Source organism: Rhopalosiphum padi, chromosome 3 (assembly GCF_020882245.1).
Source record: "Rhopalosiphum padi isolate XX-2018 chromosome 3, ASM2088224v1, whole genome shotgun sequence".
Taxonomy (NCBI): Eukaryota; Metazoa; Arthropoda; class Insecta; order Hemiptera; family Aphididae; genus Rhopalosiphum; species Rhopalosiphum padi.
The window spans coordinates 63,039,967-63,057,068 of record NC_083599.1 but is presented as its reverse complement, the minus strand read 5'-3'; the positions used below and the strand labels follow the sequence as shown (position 1 = coordinate 63,057,068).

General features: G+C 24.1%; 1 protein-coding gene across 4 annotated transcripts in view; it reads right to left on the bottom strand.

Moving 5' to 3' along the window:
- Window positions 1-7,554: 7,554 nt before the first annotated feature.
- LOC132924000 (protein muscleblind) overlaps window positions 7,555-17,102 on the bottom strand; it is a 170,295-nt gene continuing 160,747 nt past the window's right edge. For all 4 annotated transcript variants that reach the window (XM_060988053.1, XM_060988050.1, XM_060988051.1 and 1 more), the window contains 3 exons: window positions 14,579-14,699; window positions 12,852-12,933; window positions 7,555-11,990 (listed from right to left, as the gene is read on the bottom strand). In XM_060988053.1, the coding sequence (XP_060844036.1) occupies window positions 12,902-12,933; window positions 14,579-14,699 (153 nt within the window). In that variant the 3' untranslated portion in view covers window positions 7,555-11,990; window positions 12,852-12,901. The remainder of the gene's footprint in view (window positions 11,991-12,851; window positions 12,934-14,578; window positions 14,700-17,102) is intronic.

The window sequence follows — 17,102 nt, the reverse complement described above, 5'->3', positions numbered from 1 at the left end:
CTTTTCTTTTGTTGATATGACTTTTTTAACTTTTGTATTATTTTTATACTAAATAGGTTTAAATAAGGGATTCGATACCGACTATTTCTGTCTCTATCTAATACACACGGATCATAGAAATTTAGTTGTGTTCTTTGCCAAATGGACTAACTAATCAATTGAAGTGATAATAAATCTGAAATCTCTTCGACCATATAAACGGGTTTAAATCTAATTTGAATTTGTCGTAAACCAAGGAGTGTTGTATTGATATCATAATCATTATATCAATACACCTTGTCGTAAAGTTTACTTGACATCGACTTTCCCACATTTTTATTTTATCATCGTAAATCCAAAAAAAAGTTAAATTAATAAAGTAGAAATTAAAAATTGTCATAATGAAATTTTGAAGAAGTTATAAGTAAAAAAAAGAAATGTGGGAAAGCATAGGCGAATATTTGGTCACATCCTCACATCCGTTGGACACATTTTTAGACGCTTCGACCTACTAACTAGTGGCTACTTACTCCTACTTTATTCTAGCATTTCTAGCTGAGGTAACAATATAATTTAATATATAAGTAATAGGAACATAAACAAATAAAATATTGAATAGCTACTAAATCTTTTTAATTTTAATTGTATAAACCAATAAACCTATTGCTTTGTGTACAAATATTAATAATCGTATCGGTATCAATAGATTTTGACATGACAAAATCAATTGACATGACAATTATTATTATTTTGTCATGGATTTTGATAATGATTTTCAATACACAAAATTGAGGTGTAATTGAACATTTCTTGCAGCATAGTCGCATAGAAGTCGAAGATAAGATTTTATAAATCTTTTAAACTCTTTTCACAAGTGGAGAAACTTATAGGTATTGTTAAAGCAACTTGAAATAGTTTAAATAAATTAGGGAAAATCTGTTTCGATAAAACCTTTTTCACAAAATTTAAAGTTATATACTTTTCATCAGTAGACTGCATTACTGTTATATACAATTTTTTGTCACTACGGGAAACTATGCATAGGGCATAGATATTTAAAAAATAAATATATTAATATATATATTTTATATTGACTAACACGCCATAGGTTCACTCCAATGACGTAATCGACACTACTGCTGTTGCTGCGGCGGCTACAGCTTGCTTATTTATACTTTATAGGTACCGACGTATCTTAAACAAGTTCTAGAATATTTGCTATTGTCAATATATACCTACAAAATATGGTTTTCTCCAATAACGAGAGACCATGAATATTCCAGACCATTCACGTATCCCAACAAAATAAAATAAAAATAATAAATTTCAAGAATTGAAATACACAATTTTTTGTTTTGACGTATGGTGTGGTTTGATTACGTTACGTTCTGGAGAGTGCTTAAGCTCCCCCTCCCAATATCCGCCTATGTGGGAAAGTCTACCTACTCTACCTCAAGTAGTCTTAACAACAATTATCGTTTCACTAAATCAATCGGTAGTAGGTAGGTTTGGAAAAAAACACATCTAAATTTGTATGTTCCGTGTGTGTTAGACAAAGATAGAGACGTTCGAAATTAATCCCCATTCGAATAGGTTTTATTTTAAATAATGTTCTTCATTCACGACTCGCTTGACTTGATTCTGTGACAAATATTGAAATATGCTGAAAAAGTGAAAAAAAAACCTTGAATGTGGTGAATGCTATAATAAAAATATTCAAATGTCTAAAAATATGCTGTTTTTAAATCACCATGTATCAAAGGTCCGGTACCTGTCATTACTTAGCATGTAATTTGTGGCTTTTTGGAACATGAATCAATATTGAGACCCGTAAAATATAAATTAAAATTCAATTCAATTATAATGAAATAAAGTTTTTCTAAATTTAAGACTTATTTGAGTTATTTTTATTCAATTCCAATCCAATTACTGATGAAATTATTTTTAAATAAATTAGTTATTTTTTTTACTATGGCATATTTTTTTTTTTTTATTTTGACCAATGCAACTCTTTGAAAATCATGATTTTGCAATTATTTTTAAAAATGACTCATTTATACAAAAAGATTTTTATTTTTATAAAATTTTTCTGACAGCCATTTAACTTATTGATTAGTTATTATTTATATATATAAAGATTAAAGATTCTGGACTTCTGCTCTAGAACAACATGAGTTATTTCTGATGGAAAATAATAAATATATTAAATAATGAAATATATTTGATTCAATTTCATTTCTATCCCTCCCAGTATGCGATTCATACAAAGTATATAACTTGACTTTTTATAAAACTGACTTTTTTCATATTATGTACGATAAAGTCCAATATTATTTAACCAAATCTGTCACTTATAAAATTAAGTTTGAAACCATAGTAAAGGTTTGATGTTTCCTTTCTAATAATAGCTTAGGTAGGTAAGTTAAAAGTTTATATGTCTGGGGCCAAAAATATAAGCTGCATGCTTGTTTCTATTATTCATTGACCAATATTTTATTAATAATGATGATAGATCATTAAGTAGTTACTTTAGTTGAACCCTTTTCGTAACCTTTTTAAAATTTTCTTTGATTTTTTTCTCCATTTGCTGTAATATATTCTAAAATAATGTTTTTATTTTTGTTCAGCTCTAGTTTTGTTACCTAGGATGTTGATTTTTATTGTAATCACTATTATTTATGTTCTGGAATTGTGAGCTCTTCTACAGTTGTCTTACTAGTTTCAAAAAGAAATGTAAGCAGAGTTATTGTTTACAATGTTTACACATCAATTTCACTCTAAATATATTATAAACCAGAATAACATTCTTAACGCAAAACTTTTTTTTTACTTAAATATTTGATATAGTTATATAAACTATAACTTAATTTAATACATTAAAAAAAAAAAAAAAAAGAAAGAAGAATACAATTTTTGAAAATCAACTAACTTTTTACAATTCCATTGTTGAAATTAATCATACTATTTTTCTAAGTAAATTGAATACTGTTGAATACCTTAGTATAAGTTATATTTTTGAGGTAAATGGAATTATATATTGGATTGGTATTTTTTACATAATTATTACTTATGAAAACCAAAAAAATTATTTAAAGAACTAATAAAAGTTATTAATATTTATTAAAAAAAATAATTAAGTTACCTACCTAATGTCTTATACCTATTTAAAATTATTGCATAAAAATTTATATACACAAATAAATATGAAAAACTTAGCTTAAAATATTAGAAAATGATGTTAGAATTTTTAAAAACCCTTATTGGCTCTTTTATTAATGTATAAATAATAGCAGTGTAAGCAAGTTGTTTTTTCTTTGTAATTTACATTGCGACAGGTTTTATTTTAGCAAATGGTTGGCAGTTGTATCTTCACAACATCAATTCTTTTATACTGTGTAAAATCTTTCTAAATAACTATTTTAATATTATTTTAAATATTTGTTAAACCTAATTAGGTTTAATAAAACAATATAGACTATTGAATAGTGTTTGGAATAACAAACTTAAGTTTTTGAACTCAAGCATAAAAATCGCACACTTAGTAGTAGCGTATAACAAATTAAATAATACATTTTAAACTGTTATTCTTACTTATTAGTACCTATTTAATTTCCTAAGTATTATATTTATTTAGTTTTTTTTTTTAAAAGTACCTATCTAAGTACTAACATGGTTATTGATGTCTAATTGAAGCTTCCATTGGACTATCATACATTTGAATTAAATCAATATTTTCTTATAATACAATTATAATTAATTATTATTATAATTTGATTTCTGCAATATACCTAGTCATTATAGAATAAAGAAAAGTAGGCTGTGGCTACATATAATTATTTTTTACTAATTTAATTTTAATTTCAATCATTTTATGACTTTAGTTCATACATAATAACAATATTATACAATTTACCTATGCATTTTTGTGTACCAAACTACCAACTATAGTGGTATGTATATTTCAACTTGTAAACACATACAATTTTACTTGATTTATTTATTAATCCCACAGAACAATAGTAATATAGTAATTAATAATAATTAGATGACAAAATATTTTTTAATTACCTACATAAGCATGAACATGCATTTAACATTATACTCGTAAGATACCTACCAATTTAATAAAAATATATTTTTGTATATTTTGGAATTTTTCAGAGCATGTTTTGCCTATTATTGATGTATAAATGCATAGGTACATATTTAACACTTTTTTAGTGCATTAAATCCACAGCCCTGTTTATATATACCTAATGAGAAAGACATAATAGTATGTGGATCTGAACAACTAATTTTTATTTTGCATTTTTTTGTATTTTTTGGTGTTTATTACTTTTAAGGTCATTTTTTGACATTTTTAGGTCATTTTCCCTCATTTTTACCGATTTTACATTAGTTTACTTCTTATTGTTTCTTGTCGACCATTATGCTGATAACTTACTTGAAACGTTTTCTATATATTTGTAATTTTTTTATTTAATTTTTAAGGACATTTTTTGTCATTTTTATGTCATATTTGTATTTTTTAATGTTTTTAAGGTCATCAACTTCCGAGTCCCTACATATTACATCCAAGTAAATCTGTGATGGAATTGACTTTTGAATATACAATCAATTGAATAATTAAATTTAATTAAATTTTGTAAATATGAAAGTTATGACATTATGTTTGCTTAGAAAAAATATAAGGAGATATAATTAATGATAACTTTATTGCGATTAACACTTCAAACATTTTAGGAATTATAGACATTTTTGAAATTAGTCTATAATTGATTACAGTTTTATGTAGGTATCAGCATAACAAATAATTTTTTCCAAAATTTCAAGAAAGTAGCTAATACTAATACTTGTTTTCCTATATTTAATTAATAAAGTAACTTACTTAAATCTATTGATGATATTTTATAATAATGTGCAACTTACTGTGGTATCCTTCTTTCAATTGATCATCAATTTAAATGAAATCAATATTGCAAATTGTTGCTAATCAGTGTTGAGATTTACCTAACTAATTATCCAAATAAATATGAGTATATCTAGATAATTAACCATCTACCTATATTTACACTGTAAAATAATAAGCTAATATTGATATAACCCTCAATAATGAAATTTTTCAGGAGATATTAAAATATAGTTATTTTTTTGATACTTGTTTTTTAGATATAAAAATAGTATACTTATAAAGCAATGGCATACTTACCAAATCAAATACAATATGTTATATCTTTATGTCACTTTAAGTGAAATGCCTTGTTGTTTGTTTAATACTCATAGTATGAGCCATTGTTAGTTGATATTTTTAAACAGTTATGATTAATATAAATGATTAAAAATCATTCAATAATTTCAATTACTGTTACCTTTAATATATACATACATATAAATAAAATAATTTTATGGAATTTTTTTGTTTTACATGGTGTAAAGTTAGTAGAAATTCAGCATTTTTTATACTGAGAATATTAAGATGGAACAGTTTACTAAGCATGGAAATGCTTTTAAAAATTGATCAATTGGTTTTAGATCATTATAAGGTATCTTACTTGAAAGTTTATTTATACATCCCATGTTTATCTTTTTTAGCAGTTAACAATTTTAATTTATTTGATTCAGTACATTTTATGTAATTTTGTATAATATTAAGTTTCCTCAAAAGAAATTGTTGACAATATTTTGTTAGAACACTATCAATTGACAGAAAATAAGAATTTGAATAACCATTTTTAACACTACTAAACTTGAGTATGTATTTTATTTTTACTGACCAGTGGATAATGTTTATTGAAACTATAAATTTATTTTTTTTGTTTTTGAATATCTAGCAAATTTAGACAATTTAGTTATAGTATTCATATTGAAACACTGGATAGAATAAAAAAAAAAATAGACTTAAAACTTTAACTAGTGCTTAAAACTACTTTAACCATTAACAAAATAGTCACACTTATGTAATTCAATTTTTTATAAAGAATATAAACACAATTATTGTTATATAAGGTGTACCTAACAAGACTATTTGTCAAATCTCTTTTATAAATGTTACTATATTATATATTTGTTAAACAGTCCTGTTACACCCTGTATATTAAATATATAAATATTTTCAATAAATAATAACATTATTGTGTAATGATTATTTAAATAATGTAATTATTAAATAGGTACTGTATTTATTTAAATAATCCATAATTATTGTAAATAATACTCAAGTATAATTTTATAGTGGGTTACTGTATTTAATTGTAAAATTATTGTAGACCACTTATAATATTGTAAAGGGATTTACCCTATAGTAACACTAATTGGCTTGTTTAAAAATAGATTTTTAAAAAAAATATTGATAATTATGTTGTGGTTACCTACACAAATTGACACTATTTTATTAGTGTGGATTACAATGAAAAAAAAAATATATTTAAGTTGAATTTATTTATTTTATTTAGATAAGAATATGAAGCTTTGAGCCTTTGAGGGTTACAATATTTGGTTACCTACATATTATACAGTTATGCGGTATGGTTAAAACTTTAAAAATCAAAAACATTTACTTTACTTCAGCAAAAAACTATACGAGTATATCTAATACAATTAGAATAATATAATATAGACTATAGTAATATACTTAGCAACTACTTTTTGAATTCAAATTTGGATTAATGTATCATTACTAGGGCTCGGAAGTTGATGCATTTTGCATTTTTTTTCGGAACTTTTTGGACGATGCTCTTCTGGTTACAAATGTGTTTCATTACTCAATTAAAATGTGAATCTGAACAACTAATTTTTATTTTACATTTTTTTTTGCATTTTTTGGTGTTAATTACTTTTTAAGTTATTTTCCCACATTTTTAGTCATTTTTACTGATTTCACATTAGTTCACTTCTTATCGTTTCTTATCGACCATTATGCCGATAACTTACTTAAAACTTTGAAATTACCACGGACTAAGATTAGTACCCATCTTTACACCGATTACAGTCGTCGTTGTCTTTGTCATGTTATAGTGAATAATATTGTATCGAAATTTTATTATTTTTTCGTAATATTTTCGGAATGCCGACAATTTTTTTATTTAATTCTAAAGGAAATTTGTTTTCATTTTTATGTCTTATTTTGAGTAATTTTTAAGCTTTGATAATTGTACATAGAATTTTAGAGTAAAATAGGGTACAATTAAAATAATATATATTTTTATTAATTTAAAACAAATATTTGTTAATTTTTAGGTCATTTCTTAAGGACATTTTTGTCATTTTTTAATGTTTTTAAGGTCATCAACTTCCGAGCCCTAATCATTACTATATTTATTTTTAAAAATTTAAACTGTACGTATGTATCTAATACTTATACATTTTATATTTTGACGTACCTAACGTAATTATTATAAATCATAATAATATTATGATTATGAACTCGCATATTATACTTACTATGGGCTGTATACTATGTAGCCAGAAACTTTCAAATATAACTTTCAACTTTATTAATTATTAGCATAAATGACTTCAACTTAAATTATATATAGAAATAATAGGTACAAAGTCTCGAAAGAAAAACCATAATAATTATATATTTTTAGAATGTAAATATGTTTTTATTTTGTCTTAAATATACACCAATAATAAATGTTATGATCTTTTAAAAATTTTCATTGAACTTGAGAATTCTCGAAAATTAAAAAAAAAATGTATAATATAATAATAATCACTAAAAATAAATAGGCACATCAATAACAAACATATCTTATCTAACTATAGTAAAAAAATATCACGAAAATCATAATGAAGTTAAAAAAAAAAAACTATCCTTAAAAAATATACGTATAAATATAAGCTTACAATATTATACATATACAATTATATATGTTTATTATATTCATATGCATAATGTATGTACCTATATACATACATTATAAATATGTGTGTGTGAAGTGTTGTGCATATTATGTTACAAACATGTTACGGATAAATAATTAATTTAATAATTTTAAGTAGGTTTAGGTACTATATTATATTAAGTTTATATTTTATATTGAATTAATTTTTCACTAAAATATAATAAAATAATGAATTAAATGAAAAAAACATTAAACAAATAAACATAATACGAAATAATAATTATTAAGTCCGTTTTGAATTATTAAACAATCGTCATCGTGTGTGAGTCAAGATCAAATTAAAATGTCAATATAATTCTGATTGTCTGTTTTTATGTTGTTCCTTATATGTTTAAAATGAAAAATAATGGTATATCTTTCATAATAATATCCAAAGAGTTGACGTAAAAACTTAATACAACATTTTCATACATTTTTATTTTATGTTACAAAAAATATATTGTAATAATTATAAGTTAAATTGGTAGTTAAAAATAACAATATTATTATGTATACAGGGAGTTATATAATAATAATAATAATAATAATAATAAAAATTAAGACGTTTATAGAAATGTCTGTCCGTCATTAGAGGTAGATAACATAAAAAGAATGTGTTAAAAAATATTATAGAAATAGCAACTATAACGAAAATGTAGGTGTTAGGTATCATATAAACGAGATTAAAGGCTCAATAAATTAAATACGAATTTGCTTGTTAAGCAATAATTTAATTAGAAATTAATACATTATGTTAAACGATATGTGTACTATTATCGGTTTCCTAGAGAATGAAGTTAATGACATTAAAAATGTTGAGTGAAAAAAAATATCTTTTGGCACAGCCTAATATTTTGTTAACTATATCAAAATGAGGACAAACATTACGTCTCACCGTTCTCATGATAGACTTGCATTCGTAATATTAGATAATAATAATAATAATAAAAAAAAAAATTAACAAAAAAAAAAAACACAAATAAATAAAAAAAGGAACAAAAATAGAAACTTTAAAACATTTTTAAATAAAACAAATCCTATTAGGTATGTTAAAAAGGTTAACTAATTAAAATTAACTATAAAAGTACATTCTGGTATAAATGTATTTATGTAACTTAGTTTAGTACTAATAGTTTAAAATTTAAATTTATACAGGATGGCCCAAAAAGTCGCACATTTTCAAATATACTTCCCGGGAAATTTATAATATTTTTAACTTTTATTTTTCATATTATGTATATAGAACAGCCAACGATATTTTTTATTATGAACGCTTGTTTAGAAATTCTAAGACACCTAGAAAACTTATAAAAATATCCTTTATCGGATTTTGTTGTCAAAAGTTGTCAGTGTCGAAATGTCTGAAGATGTTGTGTCATCGTAATAAGACGAAAACGTTCAATAATAACATCGAGTAAATAGCGAACTCGTACGCCTAACATGTAAAGACTGATTTTGGTCTGTATTGGTCGCAAGTGTCGTGTTAATGAAATGTTTGAATAAAGAATTTTGGTGAGTCTGCATAAACATATAGATTGGTATTAGATAATTTATAATGATGCCAAATAAAACACTCTTATAAGAAGTATAATATACTTAAAATATTAAGGTAATGATAATGACTTAAAATAGGTACTTAAAATATTCCGAGTGTTTATTTGGATTATTTGTATGTTTTGTAAGACTACTCTACATAATAGGCTATAAATAACTAATATAAATATATTTCTATAATTATACATATACACGTGTTGTGTATGCATATATATATATTATATGGGTGTGTATGTGTGTGTGTGTGTGTACTGTGTATATTTATATTTATATTTTAAAACTATAAACATACAGATATAAGTATATATAAAAGGTATTGGGTAAATATAAGTCAGGGTAGATGAATAATTTTTTCAAATAAAATCAACGGTGTAAAAATCGTTTTTCGTTTTATGGTAGCAAAAATCTAGCATTGAGTGTATTGCGATTGCTTGGAAGCATTGAAATGTAAAAGTTGTAGTTAAAGGTGAATCGGTGATAATTCTACGCTTACAAATTTGTTTTGAGATACATGACAGAGTAGCGATTTAAAGAAAAGTTTTCGATGATAGCCACTCAGAAACTTGCGTATGACTCACGCGTATATAATAATTATTTTACATTTATACATTTATTTAGGTATATATGTATATATATATATATACTTATTTTATCGAAAATTAATAATTAGCGACATAGATAGTTAAAAATGACTTGGCTGAAAATGTATTTTTTGATGTAAGAACGATATATTTATATATATTAGATTAGATTGGCACCTAGTGTAGTAGATTGTTGTTTATTTTATCGGAAGATTAAAACGAGATCGTTAAGGTAATATTTAATTTGAATAATCTCAGACTGTTGAGAAGAATTTTATTCATTTTGTATGTAAGGAAGTCACTTGGGTCAAAAAAAAAAAAGAATAATAATAATAATAATAGTAACAAACTGTAGAGTTACGATTATAGTTTGAAAAATCACGAATTACATTAGACATTTTGTTTGTATTTGATGTGTGCTATACATTTTTTTACATCGCGTATATTATGTTTATACACAAATGGTAAAATAGATTTTGGTTAACGTAAATGAACGTAAGTTGCAGTAATGTAATATTTTTAAGTAGTAAATTCTAACCAAACATCGCGTTTCGTAGCATATATAATGGGAATAGCTTTAGTAGTATTAGTATATAAGTAGTAATTTAGGTAGTGATGGTAGTGGTTTGTATACCACTATAGTGGTATATGTGTAGTGGTAATAGCAGTATAGAGTAGGTATTATTATGGTAGAGTAGTAGTGGTTGTTGTAGTTCAATTACGAGCAGTAAACCAAGGGCGCGTCCGAATAGAGTAGCCATAGTACTCGGTGCATCTATAATACCTATATAATACTGGTTCCATAAAAATAATATCTCCAGGTGAATTGTATCCCTTCGGGTTCATAATGCGAAATTCGTACTTATATAATATATATTTTACGTATGTATAATATTATATATATACAGATATGCGCGACCAAAACCATCCGAATAATAATATTTTTTACTGTACGGACGTTCGCCGATATCATTCGTTTGTATTGTAACGCCAGTCAATCGTTGGATATATAATTGGATAGATAATATATTAATATATATATATATATATATATATGTTTATACTGAGGTTAAACATTTGAACACATATAATATTATTGTTATTATAATATTTTACACAATTAGTCATAACATGTTAAATCTTGTAATTTTTATAACAATTTATTGAAAACTCATTTATATCATGTCAATTAATATTCGATTAATAATATCTTATATAAACATATGCATGTATATAGAAACATACATATATAATATTTATTTATTGTATATAGGAGAAGGATAATTTTAATTTTAAAAATTACTTATATTTCGAAATTTGTTTTCTAATCTAAACTCGATGTTATACAATTTTATTATTAGTAATAGATACATAAATTAATAGTGTACCTATACAATTTGCCTTAACTTAATTTTAAGTACCTAATCTAAAAATATTGTTAAATATTTAATAATATAATGTATAATAGCTACCTACAATCGATTAGCATAAAAAAAAAATAAAAAAAACTATTGGTGCGTTAAAATATAATAACAATAGATTAATATTAATATATATTATATATTGGTAATATAATTAGTTATATTTTGAGTAAAATAATGACTTTAAATAATATGAAGGGTTTTACATATTATAAATAGTGAGTAACCAACCTGATTCTATACAATTTAAATAGTTTAATAGTATTTTAACATATTTTCTCTATGTAAAATAGTTTACTTTTGTTAACAAAATACAAAGTGCATCGTTTCTAGTTAGATTAATTATCATTGACATTAGTTTCCGACCTATTTTAAATATTGGATAAAGGAAACTTAAATCAATCTAATTTATTTTATTGTTCAATATTATTCAATTCGTATTCTACAATATTATTTATGAATTATATATGTAATGCAATACACTATAAAAAATGTTTACTGTGTATTAAACTGATGACTTGAATCGAACGTGATTTTGTTAATAATTATTAGGCCACGACCATACATTCCTGTGAACAAAAAAAGGAACATTTAATTTATGAAATATTTGTTTAACACGATACTAGTATTAAGTCACTAGTCAGTATACCTGCTGACTTATACAATTGATTAGATATTGTTTATTTTTATTTTTTTTAACATTTATATTTTATTTTTATGAATTTTGATATTTTATGAAAATACAAATTATTGATAATAACCGTAAGATTATGATGACTTATTTACTATTTAATATTTAAGAGAAACCATGTTTTTTTATTTAAAAACACCAGAATGGTAATAAGTAATACCAAATTCTTGTATTTAATTTGATATTATTGAACAACAAAGATAAAATGTCAAATATAATTTGTAATTTATTTATTTCAAACAAGAAGTCTCATAATGTCTATCCAAGTGTACTTCTTAACAATCTTAACCTCTCAGTCGAAACATATTGGATGACGATAAAATATAATATACTCGACGAAACAGAATGAGTTCAATTTAGTCAAGTTGTCGAGTTATTTTAGTTGTTATACTTTTCTCACGTTGAAAATTATTTAACTATTGAATAATTTAAATTATTAATTAGGTGCATCACATACTGCATGTGTAAAAAGCACAATGTGAACATTTAATTTAATTTAAATATATTATTATTGTAGAATCTTCGTTATAAGTTTATAACCTTATTGTTGGTCATATTTAAATTTATCATAAAAGTTAAAAGTTTCACGCACAATATTATTGTCGTTTGTGTTCGAATGAAAGAAAAATGAATTTTATCACCGACAACTTTAAAATTTAAACTGTAATTCATTTTTAGAATACATCTTTTGTACTTTTGTGTATAATGTTTATATGTTGGGTGCTTATGTTATACTTACAATGGATGCATGGTGTAACACAGGTTGATTTCTGGATCGCAGTCGTTATGTTAATACCTCGGGATGCCCGGTGGTGCAGCAACTAATACAAAATAAAAACAAATTGTTAGCACCTATTAAATTATACAATTTACGGTAATCATCAAGGTGGTCGAGCATAGGTACATTATACAAAATTGTAATACTAAATAATTTTTTTTCAACGGTATTTCATTGGTTACAATAATTATGAAATTATAAAATGTAATCCTACGTGCTCTTAAATATAGTGTATCTTTTGCCTTAAAGTGATCAAATATTTTTAGCAATTAGCATGTAGACGGACTGCCCATAATAATTGGTACATAGTATTATATTTATAAGTGATGTATGAAATATATTTATCTAAAAATATCTCGTCCACGGAGGAAATTCTCAGCTTAACGTTTTTAAAAATAAACCATAAGTATGAATTATAATGAAATATTCATAATAAAAAAAAAATTATAAATAATATTTTTAATTGAATTAATACATTTAAGCTTGATAAGAAGATTATTCATTATACACTACAATAACTATAGTTTATAATTTATATAACTGAGGGAGAGAGAGAGAGAGAGAGCAGTAGAGTTGCAATCTTAAAAATAATTAAGAGTAGAAAAATGAGATAATATTTCATTGTAAATATAAATGAAGGGATGGCCACAAATAATAACCCTGAGTGGTCCACCGTCCATCACTTTAACCAGATAATAAGCTATTTTGTACATTAAACACAGTTTTTTTTTTTATATTTATTAGTACAATTATTATCTCAAAAAGTATAACGTTTATTAAAATATTTCTCTTATTTAATTTTAAGTCACTACAAACAAAATTTTTAAAAAATAAATTAGATTTTCATTATATTTTATTGTTAATTTCATGAAATTTCTTACTTTTTTAAAATATACATTTTTTACAATCTTATATTCCGGATGATGTTTACAAGATGCAAGGTGATTCTTTAATCAGATAACACTTATTATTTCAAAATATTTTAACGTTTTTGAAAAAAAATATTTTTACATAATTTCCGGTCAAAATATTTTGAATTTCACATTCTGAAGCAGAATTATTTTCGGATTATTTCAATATATAAAAATCGAAATTCGGACGAGTAGTTAATGAGTTATAGATATTTAAAGTTATAGTGAGGGGAGGAGCAGCTCAGGGTAAATTTAAAATATTGGTCCACTTCTCTGATCATCTAAACTTTAAATAATTATAAATAACTAATTAGCAACTTTTTTAATATAAGATTATTATACTTTAAAATTGTTGAAAAAGTTAATAAATAATAATGATAAAAAAAATAGTAAAATGAATGATTTTAACAGTGTGTACTTAAATTGTAAAGCAGTTTCTGTAAAAATAATATTATATAATCCAATCTGGTAAAATGTACGAATATTTTTTATAAAAACAATATAAAGGTTTATGTTTTCGATATGGGATTTTAAATAGCCTACAATATCATAATATTTTAAAACTGGGTATATTTTAGTAGTCATTCGGCTCTCCAGAACATCTGTTTCCTGCCCCTTATTGTAGTTGTACAACAACTCGTACATTTGTCGAGATTACTTTGTTGATTTAATCAAATTCTCTATTGGCATAATTTATAAGAATACATATTTAGTACCTATATACACCATCTCAACAGGTACCTAACACAGGTTTCGTAAATATTTAATGAGACTTACAAGATAGGGTTGGCACGAATGGCTGAAGCAATTGTTGGTAAGCTCCCGTGTTTTGTTGAAACACCGGCATTCCAGACTTGTCGCCCGCGGTTCGTTTGTACTGCATCATTCCCGGAAATGCCTGGAAATCATTAATATTTGTCTTGTATAACAAAATAAAACACCGAATCTCTGCACTTTGAATAGTTGTATGTGTACTTGCAGTCAGACCAACAATTTTAACTCATTTAATAACGTACAATATGAATTGTAGTTTGTTTACAATTTGTACTGATAATTAATAAATTATCGACCGACTGTTAATGACAAATTTAAAAAAAAATTCGGTTGTACTCGTATAATTATTACAACATAATTCAGTTGTCGTTTAAGTAAACGAAAAATAGGTTAACATAATAAATTTAATTTTTTTAGTAGGTTAACCGTAATTATTTTGCTGATGATGCATATTATTATTACAGCAATGTATTCATAGGCGTGCGCATACCTTCGGTGAGCAAGTTAGGGCTCAACCGCCCAACTCTAAATATCCCTTCTTATCGCAACATCACTATTAATCAAAAATATAATAACCAGCTTGTACATTTTAGCTCAGTAGAGTTATTTTTAAATAATTATTTCATCAGTTTATTTTTATTTATTAGAAATGTTATAAAATATAACAATAAATGTTTTGAAAAAGATAAAACGATATTTTCTATTTTAAAAAAGTATTTTAAGATCTTTCTACTTAAACTCTAGCTTCTTTAAAATATTTTTGTTTTATAAAAAATGAATTTCTCGTTGCTTCCTTTTACCGTTCCACCATGCGCAGCACATACCTATAACATTTGCATTATATAATAATAATATTACGCATTCATATTAAGTTAAATAATAATTATTTTTATTCCTTTAACTTCAGTATGGCATAATGGCGTACTTCTAGCGTACAAATATACAAAGCCAATTGAAAATTTTTAAATTATATTATTTTATATAAGATTTGTATTGTGATCTGATTGCACACTGCAGTTAACCTTTACATTCTACACAAAATAAATATAATAATAATACAATAATAATATAAGTTTTATTGTAAAATATTATATTTGTATTATATAATTATCTTGTTACACAAAACATAAAATATATTTAAAACTAATTGCATGTGTATTTTTTTTTAGTTTATGAAAGCATATTATAAATAGGAAACAGCTCAAAGCAAGACGAAAATGTAGTTAAAATCAGCTAAATGGATAATCAATGGTGCCGTTTACGAACTATTGATGTACTAATTTGATATATTCATATAAATATATTTACGACATGAAGACTTACAGTGCATGAATTGAAAAAAAAGTAGTAGAATTACTGAATAATGTAAGGGTGGTTTTACTGATAATTTGTTTTCAAGAGATTTATCGACTTGTGTGTCATTAAGATAAATTAGAAGGGGTGCGTTGAAATATTTTTAAAAAAGAAAGAGTATAATTCGCTCTTTTTCAAATTAAAGTAACAGAGATAACTTAAAACAAGGGGTGCAATAATGTACGTAAATAACGGAAACTTTTGAATGGGGTGTATGTTATTACGTTTTTGCATTTGTTAAAATATTTTTTTTTTTTTGATAACTTTAGATACAAATTCAACAATAAGTATTATGTTCAAAGTTTTTACATTGAGTATTATAAAATTATAAAATAACCGTGAGTTCATGGATTTAATATTAGTCGTAAACTTATTCGCCGTACACATATGATATTTTATTATAGCCTATTAAATGCGATAAAACTATGCGAACAAAGCAAAAATAAGAAAGCTTTGTAAAAGGTAAATTTTCTATAAGTGTTTCGAATCTGCTGATATTTTGCAAGATGATAATATGGATAATTATGGTTTGTTGTCATCAGAATGTGATGCGTAGGTATATAGACTAAGTTAATAAACATTTGTTTAAGTATTTCTTATGAAATAGTAATTAATAAATGTAAAACTTTGTTTTCTAGTTATTTAATTATAACAGTATTATAAATTGATTAAGATTTAATTTTTAATTTTTAATTTCAAAGCAATTTGGTTTCCTTATTTATTTTTAATAATAATTTATTATATTAATGATTTGAATAAAGATTATTAGAGATTACGGTTTAAAAGATTTACAATTTAATAGTCTGTATTTCTAAACACAAAAATCACCTATTAGATAGGTACCTACCTAAGAAAAAATAAAGTAACAACTTGCACTTAAACACAAATATAATTTTATGTATTCAAGATAAAACTTAAAGAGGAAGGTATAAAATATAAATTCGTATAAAAGAAAATAATTTTATAATAAATATTAGTTTTTTATTCTTTATCTTTTTTTGTTCATAAATAAATCATATAAAAGTTTAAACATTATTATTATAGCAGCTCAATAATTACCTATATTATTATTTGATTTAGTTGCATATAGTAAGGAAATATCATAATAATTTCAAATTTTGATCGATAACACATTAATTAATTTTTGCAACTATTGTATTGCTTATAAAAAAAT